The 13,894-nt window shown below is 41.1% G+C and overlaps 1 protein-coding gene across 7 annotated transcripts in view; it reads right to left on the bottom strand.

The window, feature by feature from the left end:
* Positions 1–13,894, bottom strand: part of EPHA7 (EPH receptor A7) — a 366,507-nt gene that overhangs the window by 62,669 nt on the left and 289,944 nt on the right. For 4 of the 7 annotated variants that reach the window (XM_069606448.1, XM_069606452.1, XM_069606450.1 and 1 more), the window contains exon 10: positions 3,709–3,834. In XM_069606448.1, coding sequence (XP_069462549.1) covers positions 3,709–3,834 — 126 coding nt within the window. The remainder of the gene's footprint in view (positions 1–3,708; positions 3,835–13,894) is intronic. The other 3 variants (XM_069606449.1, XM_069606451.1, XM_069606455.1) reach the window with 1 other exon arrangement.

Here is a 13,894-nt window from a genome sequence, read left to right as displayed (position 1 = left end):
TCACCTCCAAAGGGGAGGGGCAGAAAACTTCCCTCTGGACCCCCACCCGGATCAAAGGAATTTGACAGCTGTTGCCAGTTGAAAGACAAGTAAAATAAACTGCCAAGAACTTTTGGTGTTTAAATGCCTATTTGTAATTAAGCTTTAAAGACGTTCAACTTTGCCACAAGAATGAGGATAAATCTAAAAGTTGGGAGTTGTAAATCTAATTGTATCCTCTTTCTGTGAAGACGTGAGTGCACCCTGTACTACATAAGAAACCAAAGTTACACTAAAAGAATAATTGTGGCAAAACTATTGATGCTGCAAATATAATATTGTATACCTGTGTTCTAGGGGTAATTGCCCAGATATGTACTGAATAAGGAATTGTTAGGCCAAACTGTTACGACTAAAATTGACAAAACTCCACAGAATGACAAAGACAGCTCTCACTGAGATGGGAGGATAAACCATAAAAATATGTGATCTATGTGTCCGATTTATTAGAGGGCATAATTATGGAAATGTGCATTTGTGGTAAAGTTAAATTGTGGTTCAAATCAATGTTGGAGTTCACAAATCACATCATAAAATATGACAGCTCTTTCCGACTTCCAACCAGAAAAAGGCAAGTTCCTCTGACCTATCACAGCCATGTGGGTGTGGTTTGAAATTCTCCCCCTACCAAAAACTTAGTGATGTCACTTAGCATGATAAATATAGGAACTTCACCACACACAGACACACACTAATTCCTGACTACATCCTGATTTCCGCGTGACACCCTGTTCCAGAATTCTTCATCTCATCCTGTTCCAGACTTCTTCATCTTGTCCTGATCTAGAATACTCTGCAAAACCCAGGCCTCTGCATTTGCTGAACTCTTTTTCAGAAAGGCCCAATTCCTGAACCATCACACTTCAGGGAAGCAAATTCTGATCCAGTTTGGCTTGCTACCATTCATGCTTACAAGCTGAAACTCGAAATCCCGCTAATCTACAGTGTCCAGTGACCAGAAGGGCCAATCCAATCCAATGTGCAGTCCAATTGAGCAAAACCACCCAGCTGACCATCATTTCAGAAGTGTCCTGCTGCCTGTAGACCCAATCCGGATGACCAGAACCCTGACAGTCCAATCTTAATTTACAGTGGACTGTAAGTAGCAACAGGAATCATAGTAACCCATAGTATAATTGCCTTGTCCTATCTCAATCTCAACCCATCCTCTCTTCAACTTAAGAATTTGTAATAGTGCCACACTAGTCTGAAACCTTGCTTTGATTTCTTGTAATAGTGATAATTTCTTTAAAATCCTTTAGTCTTGTAAAATCCCAAACCCTTAAAATCATCCCACGGGTAATCTGACTGAGTCCTCCAAGGTGGACACGGAGGTGCTGGAGTTGGTTTACGCTGACCACTCTGGGGCTTACTGTGTTTCAAACTGGTAACCAGCCTGAATATCCTCGTTTAGAGCATCATTGTCATTGTAGGAACTGGATTCTGTTTTCAATTTCACGTCTTTATTTTCAAAAACACCTCTCATTCAAACTTGCATAACTTCTTCAACTCTCACTTAAACCTAAGGCCCTTAGCTACATCCACAACTAAAAACTGCAAAACAGTGTATTTGACCCGTTTTTATTAAAAATTGCATAGCGAAAATTAGGCGCGAATTTGCATTTTTGCAAAAGTTTTACACATGTATTTTATCATTTAAAGTATCTCCACTCCCATTCAAAAAGTTTTATCTCTTGTTTGGGGAGGGAAGATTATATTCAAACACAGTATTCTGTTGTTCATTCCTAAATACCTGCTGCTTACTTACATCTGTGTAGAATTGCTCATTTGTGAATTAAGAACTTTGCCGGGGGAAATCTTAACCAAAACGCTATCTTTTCACAAACCAAAACTGTCTTTTCCTTGTGTTTTATCTTCCGTGCTGCTCAAAAGTTAATTCCATTGCCTCAATTATTTTCTTATTTGTATTGTCACCAAATTGGTGATTGCTGCCCCATATATATTAAAACTTATATTTGATTTGAATTTTAAATAATAAATAAATATTTACCTTTACCAACCAGCCTGATTTTTGGTTCAGTGTGACCTGGGGGGTATTTTGAGATGGGTGTGATATGAGTGGTATATCATTCAGAATATTGAACCTATAGACACAATAAATAAGTATTTCATCTGTGTATTACATACTAGGCGAGACCAGGGTGTGTGCCTGATTGAAATCCTTAACATATTCTCCCAGATAATGACATCGTAAGTGCTGTGCCTGCAGTGAACATAACCAGTTTTGATTGTCTGTTCTTTTTCAAGTAGTGATACTGTATGTAATTTGGTTTCCAATTGAATGTCAGCTTCATCTTCTGAAACATTTAAACCTATCCATTGTCAGTTTATTTGTTGTCATAATATGAGGTGGGCCCTCCTTAGCCAACACTTACCCCCCCTGCTTTGATTATTTTATGGGTTTCTCAGCAGAGGTGCCATTCACAATCAAAAAGGGATATCATTGTGTTGCCTTAGGTAGAGTAAGTTATTCCTTTCTGACTTGGGACATGGTAGGAATACAGTCAACCACCATGGAACGATTTACACATTACATAATTTTGGATTTCATATTTTTAAAATGTTTCTTTAAAGCACATCCCACTTTTGACATTGTGTGTGTGGTGGTGTGTTTTGAGTGTGTGTGTGTATGTGTGAGCATGTGTGTGTTCCTTACTCACCCTAACCTGGTTATGTTTTGTTTCTTTGGCCAGAGCAGTGTCATGACAGAGCATTTGTATGAAGTGACTCTAACTTTGTTGTTTGTTCATGGGTCGCTGTATGCTGTATTTAAAATTGCCCTTCCTCTTTCAGCTGGTCTAATTGGGAGGATCACTTACAGGACTCGCTAATAACTGCAGAGGTGTAACAGTGGTGCTGTGAAACAATGGTGCCATTGCATAATGGTAGCTGGGTCTGTGGCTCAGTGAAATAATGCATCCACTACAGGGGCCTGTGTTTGACCTGATGGTCACAGGTTCGAATCCCGGCAGGTCCACTCAGCCCTTCATCCTTCGGAGGTCGATAAAATGAGTACCAATGAGTTGGGTAACAATAAACATCTGCTATCTATCAATAGCGCCAAGATGGCCCTCTGTGGGTGAACATGCGCTCTACAAATAAACCTGTTATGTTATCTAGCGCACCCCAAGTAAGCTGGACAAGCCACAGAGTTTACATAGTACCATGTGCTATGCTGGACAATTCGTTTGCTGTGTTTCGGCTCCGTTGGTTTTCAGTAAACAAAATATGCAGAAAACAATGGCTTACACTTAATGCTCTTTCGCATTAATTAAAAAGTTCCGTTTTTAAAAATACACCCATTACTTAATATCATTAATGCTCATAGCGCTGCTGGTGATGAACGCCACATCTTACGTTTGAACATAAATCCCACTGTGCTCAGAAGAATGTCAATTAGGGAGGTTTTCTGATATTCTAGTTTTGTGTGACCACTAAGCAAGACATTAGTGTGAATTAATTTTGAATGTTACCAACTCTCTATTTGATCACTGCAAATATAGAATGGCTAATCTCGAATTCATTACTTTCCATGCATTGCAAGTGGACAGTTCTAGCAATGTTACTTCTTTTGTCTGCCATTAAGACATAAGTGAGCTGAGCCCCGGTGTATTAAACAGATCCACTGGGAAGCCACGGATATCTTACCTGCACCGATTACTCGTTCAATCTTTATGCAAGATGCGTCCAGCTCTTTAGCAAATTGGTGGACTGCTCGACTCGGGTCCTCGTAGGTTTCAGGGTCTATGTAGGTCTTGGTACCTGGAAATTTAACTGTAGTGATGTCAGAAAACAGAACCATGGTGAAGCAAAGTAGACATTATCCTGTGAAAAACGGGTTTCCTTTACACACACTGATTGTGAATCGTAGACATCAGGAGCAGGGCAATCTTAACCACACACAGTGATTGGCTGATCACATCGCCAGCCACATCAGAAGCTACACGATTGAGAACACAATGGAACTATCAATGACTTACCAATGTCATAATGTGTCATTAAAAAAAAAAGATCCTTATTGAATGTACATTTATGAACAATGTCACTTTTCAGAGTGAGCAACTGGTACACGTTTTATTTAGTGAGATTGCTGAGCTAATTCAGGTACCAGATATCCCGTACTATGATGACATGAAACGTACAGCAACTGTACATATCACCTGTATGGTTCACTACTCATGACAGCTAAAGCGAATACACATGCACACACATGCACGTATTCTGTTGATCTACCCATCATTGTATTTATCAGGCCTAATATGTTACACTATAAAGATGTGTACATTTTTTTTTTAACTACAGTCAGTTGGTGGTTCATTCAATTGAAATTTACCCAAAAACAATGTGTTTCAATTCAAGAGTATGTGTGTTCTATATGTTTAGGCTTATGATTTAAGAAGATATATATGTTCTCTCTTTTAGTGTATGGTGGGTGGAGCATGGGGTAATTCCTTGCTGGGTGCTGGTTAGTATTTTCAAGAAATGGCAGGCATTTGTCTAAAAGCGTCATTTGCTAAGAATTTTTTTTTTAGTCTAATTTTCTGTGTTGCAAACTCTTTGCTTTTGTCGCTACAATGTAATACGTTCACTATATTGTGAAGGTTCATTTAAATACTAATAATAATGATGATAATAATAATTAAAAAACGAAGGTTCTCTGTATAAGAGGTCTGCTGTTTTTCACCCCAAGCCCCGTGCAAAGAACAGAGGAACAACAACTTTGTACCTTCCTCCGTATTTCTTTTTATCTCAGGACATGAGGAAACCTTGGGAGTGCTGCCTGTAAAGATTTGTTGCTAAAAGATGTCAGAAGGAGTGCCCGAGGGTTCTCTGGTTTTCGGGCAGGTGAGGCACAGCACTGTCATCAGTCCCTAGCAGCCTTAATGAAACATTACATCGAGCATTGGTATGTTCCACTTGGTTTGATGAGGCAGTGGGAGACCTACCGCCATCAGGGCTGGTGGTAGTTTTGCCTCTAGGCCATGCATAGGACTGTAGTACAGCTGAAGATGGAAGTTGCCACCAAATAATAAATTGAGAGCCAAGTGAATTATCCAGCACAGACATGGACAACAATCCTACTGTCTCCCGTGGGCTTGCTGTGGACGTTCTGGTCTGAAGTGTGATTCTGATGTCTTTTTTTGGCCTGACTTTGGCCTCAACATTCATTGGTCTCGGCGAGGACCAAGGAATCTATTGGGGGAATGGACGACCTTAATAATGCATCGAGCAGATGAGGCTCCTTTACGTTGAGGGTAGTGGTGTATCACACTTCTTCCAGTGAACACAACATGCCGCAGACACCAGAAAGAGCTGCAATATACACGGATTTTAATGGGAGGTTCCCTTGCCGGTTGCCCTCCATAATGAGTGGTGGCACAAGGATGACTGCAGTGCTAGCTCAATCACTGAGTAGGGCTTCCTGACAAAATAGTTAGGGACAATGGCGTAAAGTGGAGTTACTTATTTAAAAACATGACTCCTCTACTTTTAAAAGGCACATAGAGTTATTTAATGCAATCCTCCACAACTCCCTACATTTTCGAACAAGCTGTCAGTGCCACAAAAGGAAACACTGTATTATCCACGCATAAATCAACATAAAGTAAAGTAATGGATTGATAACATGAAAGCTGACAAGTCACAACACACAACTGTGCTGCCGTCAGAGAATTCAGCAGTTTAAGTAGACCTTGTGATACACCCATAAGGCAATGCATGTCGCATTATTCCAGAGGCCTATGACACATGTGGCCAAGTGCTAATCTGTCATTTCAGCCGGAAGACAAGATGTGAATGTGGAAGGGAACAATGGGGTGAACAGCGCAGCCTTTGCTCCCAGGCAAACAGGCCCCCAATGTGGCACCGGCGTGTGTGCGCGCTAAGCCCTTTCTGCATCTCGAATGGGCCTCGGCTGCCTCAGTACTCCAGCCCTCATAAAATCTGCAGCTTTAAGCTCGGGTGGGGTGGGAATCCGATGACATTATCCGGGCTAAATAGAAGCAGGAAACGAGAATGGGAATTTTAATCGCCCCCATTAACCTCGCCTTTGTCCTTTGGCTTGTAGGAGGTGGGATGAGGGGGCATGGACATTTGATGGAGATTAGAAGAAAGAAAATGTCCAAGACATTCACAGCTGTGCAAACTTAAATGGTGTCTTTTTGTTTGCATCATAAACCTGCTCCTCCGGCGCATAAGAATTAAAACAGGCCACTATAATTGAACAGCACGTTGCAAATTGCCCTGAGTGCTGTGTTCTCTTCTGTTACTGCATGGCGACAGCAAAGCCCGCCTTGCATATGCCATGACCTTTTTTTGTCAGAGTTGTAGATGCTAGTTAAAAAGTGATGCACGTGCTGACAGGGGGCTTCTCTTCATCCTATAAGAACGTCCACTCCTCAGCCGAAGTTTGCTAGTGAGTTGGTGAAATACATTCTATACTTTGAACATATAGCCTAGCCTATAATATAAACCAAGCTACTTTAAAGGAGTTTTAAAAAGTTTCGACTTATTACAACTGTAATCACGTTGTTCCGAACAGTGCACTTCATGTAGGTCTTACTTTAGAAAGTTACAATTGTTTGCCACATAGAAATGGACAGCACTAATCTCCATATGAGATACACTATCATTCATGAGGTTACAAATGTTCATCTGTACTGTTTTCTTACACATATATATATATAGAAGAGTGGAGGGGTGTGGGTACAGAAGCGCGTGTGTGTGTGTAAGTCATGGATCCTTGCGGAGCAGCAAGTGTCCTCCACTCTCCTGCTTGACAACTCCTTGTGTCCTCAGATGAACTAGGCTAGGATAACTGAGAAGATTATACAAGTGTGTTCCCTGGTTTGCCACTAGAGACGCATGCTTCCTCCTCATTCCCGTCTTTCAAGTAACTTTATTCATTACCAGGGAACGGGGAGAGTGGAATGTTGGGAAAAGACATGTGGGAACATGGACGTTTTTCCTCACGTTCCTTCACAGACTGTATGGGAAAGAGGAATTACTGATTGGTTACTTTGGTTTCCCACTGCTAGATGGTGCTACTGGGTGGATACATTGAATCAACTGAAAGGTTTCTGGTGGGGAAATTGGCACAGCTTAAGACCAGCGTTCCTAGCCGGTGGCCTGGGTGTTGGCTAAGAGAAGGATCAGTGGGCCTTAGCAGAGTCTGGGCAGACGCTCCCTATGAATTAGCTTCACTTTGTGGATTGTAGTTGCTACTTGTTGCAGAGTTCGACATGTGTCTGTCCGAAGAATAAGAAATACATGTCACTATACAGGTACAGTACATTGTAGGTAGCCATGACTACTCTATTCAGTTACACCTCGGTCCCTGCAGAAATGTGCAGGGCTTTTTTAATCAAAGTTTCAAAGTCACAACTAAAATGTGAAACGTTAACTGTATCTGGGAGAATAGCTGAGGGAGACACGTGGAGCATGAATCGACGTAAATGTCAGAGGGATCAATGCAGATTGCACCCACATCAGCCTTCCTTGGGAGGATGCCCTCCTCGGCTTATGCCCCAGATGGAACATTCTGCATGGAGGTCGATCACTAAGCATATGACAAAAATGAAGTCCCGAAAATATGTGCTGAAAGGCTGCACATTGAAGATCATCTAGGGAATAATAGATTATTCTCCCTATCTTAACTTGAAAGAGAAGTATATGGAGCACGCATTCTGCATCACCTAGCGGCTCATCAATATGGGCCAGTAGTCCAGTCGGGAATCCCTCCTCCACCTGTATACACAAGATGCTGCAAAAACCCACCTTATCCCAGGTAGTGGTTCTGGCCTCCATATCATATTCTCAGAAAACTGGGGCTTTAAGTTTAAACTGCTCCTGGTCCTTGAGTTTGTCATGCATCCAGCCATGGTTTCTTTATTAAAAGTAGAGTTAAGGATGCTTAATTCATAAAAAGCACATAATCATGGGATTTCTACTTCTCAGTTGTTTAGTGTATATAAAGGCTTGTAAAAAACTAAAAAACATCTCTTAGTTGAGCGTTGCACTGTATACACAATGTGGCAAAGGGAACATCCCAAGGACATATGTGGAGAAAGTGCCTGTGCAGCATGAAAATATGGGCAACCCTTCCTTGCAGAAAATATGACATTTACCTTAAAAATATAAGACCCCATCAATACCACTTTGAATTCTCGTATATTTACAGTAAAATGATGAAGTATTCATTGAACAATCTACTTTTGGAATAATACAAGCTAGATGATTTGGTTAAATCACAGTGAAGACTTTTTGCACAATATTGTCTGCGTGCCTTTACAAATATTGTTTATGCTTGTGACCCCAGCGCGCAGGCCCAAACAATGCAGATCAAAGGAATTAACATAGGGAATTCACGAAGCAAGTGATCTGTGGAAGTGGGCACCATGGCTATTTGAACTGACCAGCTTGTGACCATGGCCAGTGCAAGAGCTGTGAATTAGACATTGCTGAGGCAGAGTATGGTTTGTAGTCTTGGGTTACAAATGTGTTCTTACTTTCTGTTAAAAACGATAAATGAGGTCATTTGGAAAACCTGGCGGCTCTAGAACCCACGCTCGTTGTGCTTGTAGGTATGCATGGGCTCGGGGACCCACGGAATTGTCAGGTTTATTCCGGGTTTTCGGTATATCCACAATGAATATGGACAACATACATTCACATAGAATGAATTTACATGGGCATTAATTTTGGTCGCCTGAAAACCCAACTGGATTTTCACTATTCAGAGTGTTGATGTGTGAAGCCCTACTTGCTGAGGAAAATTGCTGTTGCAGAAAAAAAGACAATGCAAAAAAAAAAAAAAAAAAAAACAGCACCCATAGCTGCATGATCAACATAAGAAATAAAGAATAATAATGAACTTCCTCATTATAACAAGTATATGGGCCATGGGTTGTCAGGCTAGCCCCTGGAGATATGTGAAAAGTTACACATGTGTAAAACAACACGAGAAGCTTGAAGCTGTCTAAAGGACAAGTAACAAATGACATCCCCTGAAAATCCTACTGCCCACTCTCCACGCTAGAGATGTCCCTTTGCTTGTCATAATGTTGCAAACACTAGCATGAATGTTTTTTAAAAAATGCAGTTCTGTTACAATCCGCCTTATGTAGATTTAACCTACTTTTCTTATGTGGTCATTCCAAGAGCAGACACAAAAACTGGAGCTATGCTAATAGAGGAAAGAGGTAATTTCAGATTTCCCCTTCCACAACAGCCATGACGAATGAGGGGCTGCTGGCCTCCTGTCAGGACGTCTTCTAATTTGTGTCATAAATATAAATGAACTATGCAGCACATTTTATTTTCGTGTCTTCAATTTCCCCATGCAGACTGATGCCGGGAGAGATTCTCTCTGTTCCCGACCATAATTGCTTTACCTGTCCAGCCTGTCTCGGAATCTGATAAGAAGATGTAAAACCATCTCCCGAGCAACCAACATTGCAAACCGAGAGCAGGCCTTGAGCATATATTGGAGCCGTTTGCTGCTCTCCGCACAGATTGCATTGCACATTACGGGAGAGGTAGGGCGGGGACACTGACTTAATGACCACTGCACAGATGTGGTCAACAGCTTCCCATTGTTCTTCAAACGGCCAGACACCTTCACAGCGGCCATGTTTCTTTAAAACAGTGACAACAATCCGTCCTCGACTCAGAAACTTTGTTTTCTACTTGAGAAGAAACCTTAAGATGCACGAGTTTAATAAAACAGGGACATCTTACTGGATAACCATAGATTGATGAGTTTTGTATTTTATGCTCATTTCTTAAGTGCACTAAAATCACAGCCGTTGGCCAGGGTTCCGATGGGCTAGGTGACACGGAGGATGGTCAAGGGTCCAGAAAATTGCTGCTTCATTTGAAGCATGAGCTGTGATCCCATTTCACAGTCATGTTTCATAGAAATTGAATGGGATTCTCGTGGCCTTATAGACCAAGGGTTGTCACATCATAATGACCCTGCAAAAAGCTATTGCCAGAGGAAAAGCAAAGGTCTATAAGTTGGATATGGGTAATTAAAAAACCAAGATCTAAAATGCTATTAGAACATAGACTTATATAACTACAAAAGAAAATGTTTTTTATTGTGGGGAATACATAAGTGCACAAAAGTAACTTCTGTGTAATTAAATTGCTCAAGGCTGCAGGGCTCCTTGAGCTGAGATGGTGAAGATGTCCAGGGTTGTATTAGTTGGACAACCCCTCGTTTGCACTTTATTCCTGCTTTGCACTTTAATCCTGTAATGAATGTATATGCACTTTAGAGCATAAAGGAAATGGGGACTGTTAAATGAGCTTTGAGCTCACTTTTTCATGTTTCTAGAAGTCAAGCTCTATTCATGTAATTGGGGGAATTTAGGAATATTAAGGCTTATTATTAGCTTTGAGTTTTGAGGTTTCAATGGATTTGCTTTGCATGCATGTATGTGAATAATGCCCAGATTTTGTTTTTATTGCTGATTGAGCCAGACTTGAATTCTATTTGAATTTGTGTGATTAGTAATGTATTTTATGCTAGTATTTATGATGAATTTGATTTGTATAAGGTTGTTTAATACATCCGATATTACAATTAAAAGTAAATAGTAACTTCTTATGGTGATTTAGTGTAGAAGAACCTTACAACAATAAACTTTTTACAAATGCTCTGTTTCATTAAATGTTGTTACTTTTGGTATTTGGTAATTGAACTGCACATGCTCCTTTCTGCCTTTACACAGCTGGAGAAAAGTATTTCTATGCTGCTTGCTGGGCTGCTGCTCAAGCCAGACTTTCTGGGAAATAGGCTATAGCAGTAGTGATTGGCTGCATTCTGATTGGCTGAGATAAGTTCTAAAATGGAATCCATGTACTAATGTAGCAGTAATCACCCACTGCAGGCTTCATGAGCGGGTAATGGCCGTGGGCAGAAGTTATGTGGATGAGGGAACCCCTGGCACAATTACCAGCATGTGAAACCCACAGGGACGTTGATTATTGCTATTAGCACCACAGGTTTATAAACCAAGATGCTGATTGGAATGAATTTGTTTAGAAATTGGTCTCACGCTCACTGCAACTTGTTTTCTACAACAAATACTCACCCAGGATGATTGCCATGGAAAATGAGGCTCCATGGTGACCCCTCTACCATGTGCATGGTGGCCCGGGATCCTAAAGGAGTGGCCCCATCGTGGTGCAGACAAATTGACAGGTGAATGGGAGCTTGGTAAAGAGGGGGTGGAAGGCAACATCCAGGTGCGGGTGAAGAGAGGGATGTGGAGAGGGGGGGCATGTTGGGGTGGGGATGAACAGCACACTTCTTTCTCCGAACCCAAGGTAAGATGGTTCAATTCAGCCCTGGTTTGGAGCAACCTAATTGGCTGTGGCACCCACCATGATTGCTAATCTGAATTATCCTCTTTGTTATACAGTAAGAGCAATAGTGTCTGGATCAAGGAAGATATGTATATACTGAAATGTTCCCTGAAATATTCATGCTTGTCTTTGGGTTGCTTGTAACCACGATACAGACAGGAAGCATAAGCATATCCATGTACAGAAAGGTGTGACACAAAAGGTCAAGCATCAGACAACATATGGTCTGGGGATTACATCAGCTGAACACAGTGCTCTAGCTGATAAGCTCCAAATCATATGCATTGCAGCGATAACGTCATGCACAGGAATTGACTAATGTCATTTACATAGTGAACAGAACACATCTATAAGGCCTTCCAATTTATGAGTGCATTGTGTGGTGTAAAAAGCTGCCTGAATTTTACTAGAGTACTTTATCAGTAAAGGATGGTGCTTTCAGGCCACATGTTCTGCTATATGTGCTGACGTAACATACACTCTCTTATAAAGGGCACCCGACACTTTCAATTGTAAAAGGGGTCTACTCTTAGCCACACCCTCCAACCAGAAAAAACTGAGTAATCAATACATTTCCTTCAACATTGATGGGAATGCCATCAAGGTGGCTAAAGAGGTAAAAACCTTGGGTTTCTACTTAGACTCCTTCCCGAGTCTGTGCAAACGGTTTAGTGCTACAGCTCCGGCGACAGCATACACCTGCACGCTTATCCACGCATGCAAACCCTTTCGCTCTACAGAAAGCTGCACCACATTGGCTAAAGCTCTAACATTGTCAAAAATGAACTATTGCAATGCATTTTACATAGGTGCCAGCAAATATATTGTTAATAAACTCCAGATTCTGCAAAACAACGCAATCAGAATTGCCTTAGGCATTTCCAGAAGACAACACATCTCTGTGTTTAGACATAACATTAATTGGCTCTGCATTAAGGATAGAATACATTTCAAAACAGTCTCCCTGATGTATAAATATCTCAATAATTCAGCCCCCCAATACCTCACTGATAAATCCATCAAAAACAATCCCACTCGACCCACCAAGAAGGCTAATTCCGGCTCTCTAAGAGTCCCTAGGTTCAAATTTAAAAAAAGCAGGTGGCAGCAGCTTCACGGTTTTGGCTGCTCAAGACTAGAACTCACTACCCACCACCTTAAGAGCAGACCAATCCTTCTACAAATTTAGGAAAAATACCAAACTGTGGCTCATCTCCGAAGATGTGGCACAGTAGTCTATTTTTAGCCTTCCTTAACTAGACCCTTGCATAGTTTCACCAGTGCCATCTCTAGTCCAATGCACACACAATACCTTCCTGTATATTTTTCTGTATATCTTCATGTCTGGAATCCCTTCCTTCTGTATACTCCTATTATGTACCATATTATTGCATTGCATTATTGTATATGTATTTTCTTCTGTATACTCTAACCATGTATCATATCACTGTATTCCTATTTCTATGTATTGTAATTAAGAATTTATAACATGGCCTTACTTTGTAACTAAGAAATTGTAAATTATTATAATGTGCCCACATAACTCCGGGTTTGGAGCACTCTATAAATAAACCAACAAAAGCTCCTTGGTGCCATTACTAAGCTGCTTTGGTGTATACTGATGTGGACATAGGGACTATATAATATAATATGCACTTGGCACATAAAACTGCACCATTTTCAGATATGAACTCTGTGCTGTCACAGCACACTGTGATAGTACAGTGGGACTACATGCTGGGAACACACTCCTTCCTCTGTGATGCAGCATGTAGATCATTCTGGGGTGGACTAGAAGTAGTGCTTTCTGAAGGTGAATGAACCAAGAGGTCCTCTGGTCTATGCTGAGCTGACTGCATTTCTGAAATTATTGTGGGGGTGCCTGCATGCTACACTGACACAGGATCGTTCAAGACCATATCTCTCTCAGTGCACCCACTGCAAAATGATGCACATGGTTGGAGGTTGAGTTGGGCTCACGGAAATTTAACAGGAACCTGGTGCAGTCTATAGCTGCAACTGATTGTATAAACTAGCCCTCTATGTTTTACAATTAAATTGTTTTTTTTTTCAGTGATGTGCAGAGAGCAACAGAGCTTGCTGAATTTCACCCTGAATCCTCTGTAGTCATTCAGCAGGATGTGAGTCTATGTAATCCTTGCACCACATTTCTCAGACAGAAGCCGCACCTGCCAAATATAATAACCCCTGCTGCAAGGTCCGGCGTAATTCCAATTAGTAGAACACAATAGTCCAGGTTGTCAAATGCTGCAGACTTGTTTAATGTGCGAAAATGGCAATGACCACATTGTCAAAATTGTAGCGGAGTGCAAATCAAATATAGAAAAGGGTAGATCCAATACTTGGCCTTAAACAAATTGAAAATGACATGGAACCAGAATTTAATTGGACTCGACAGGCTATATACTCTGACACACGATACAGTAATGTGTGCTTGACG

This window comes from Ambystoma mexicanum, chromosome 4p (assembly GCF_040938575.1).
Source record: "Ambystoma mexicanum isolate Mex_15411 chromosome 4p, UKY_AmexF1_1, whole genome shotgun sequence".
Taxonomy (NCBI): domain Eukaryota; kingdom Metazoa; phylum Chordata; class Amphibia; order Caudata; family Ambystomatidae; genus Ambystoma; species Ambystoma mexicanum.
Note: the sequence above shows the minus strand (reverse complement) of the source record. Positions and strands in the feature narration are given on the sequence as shown.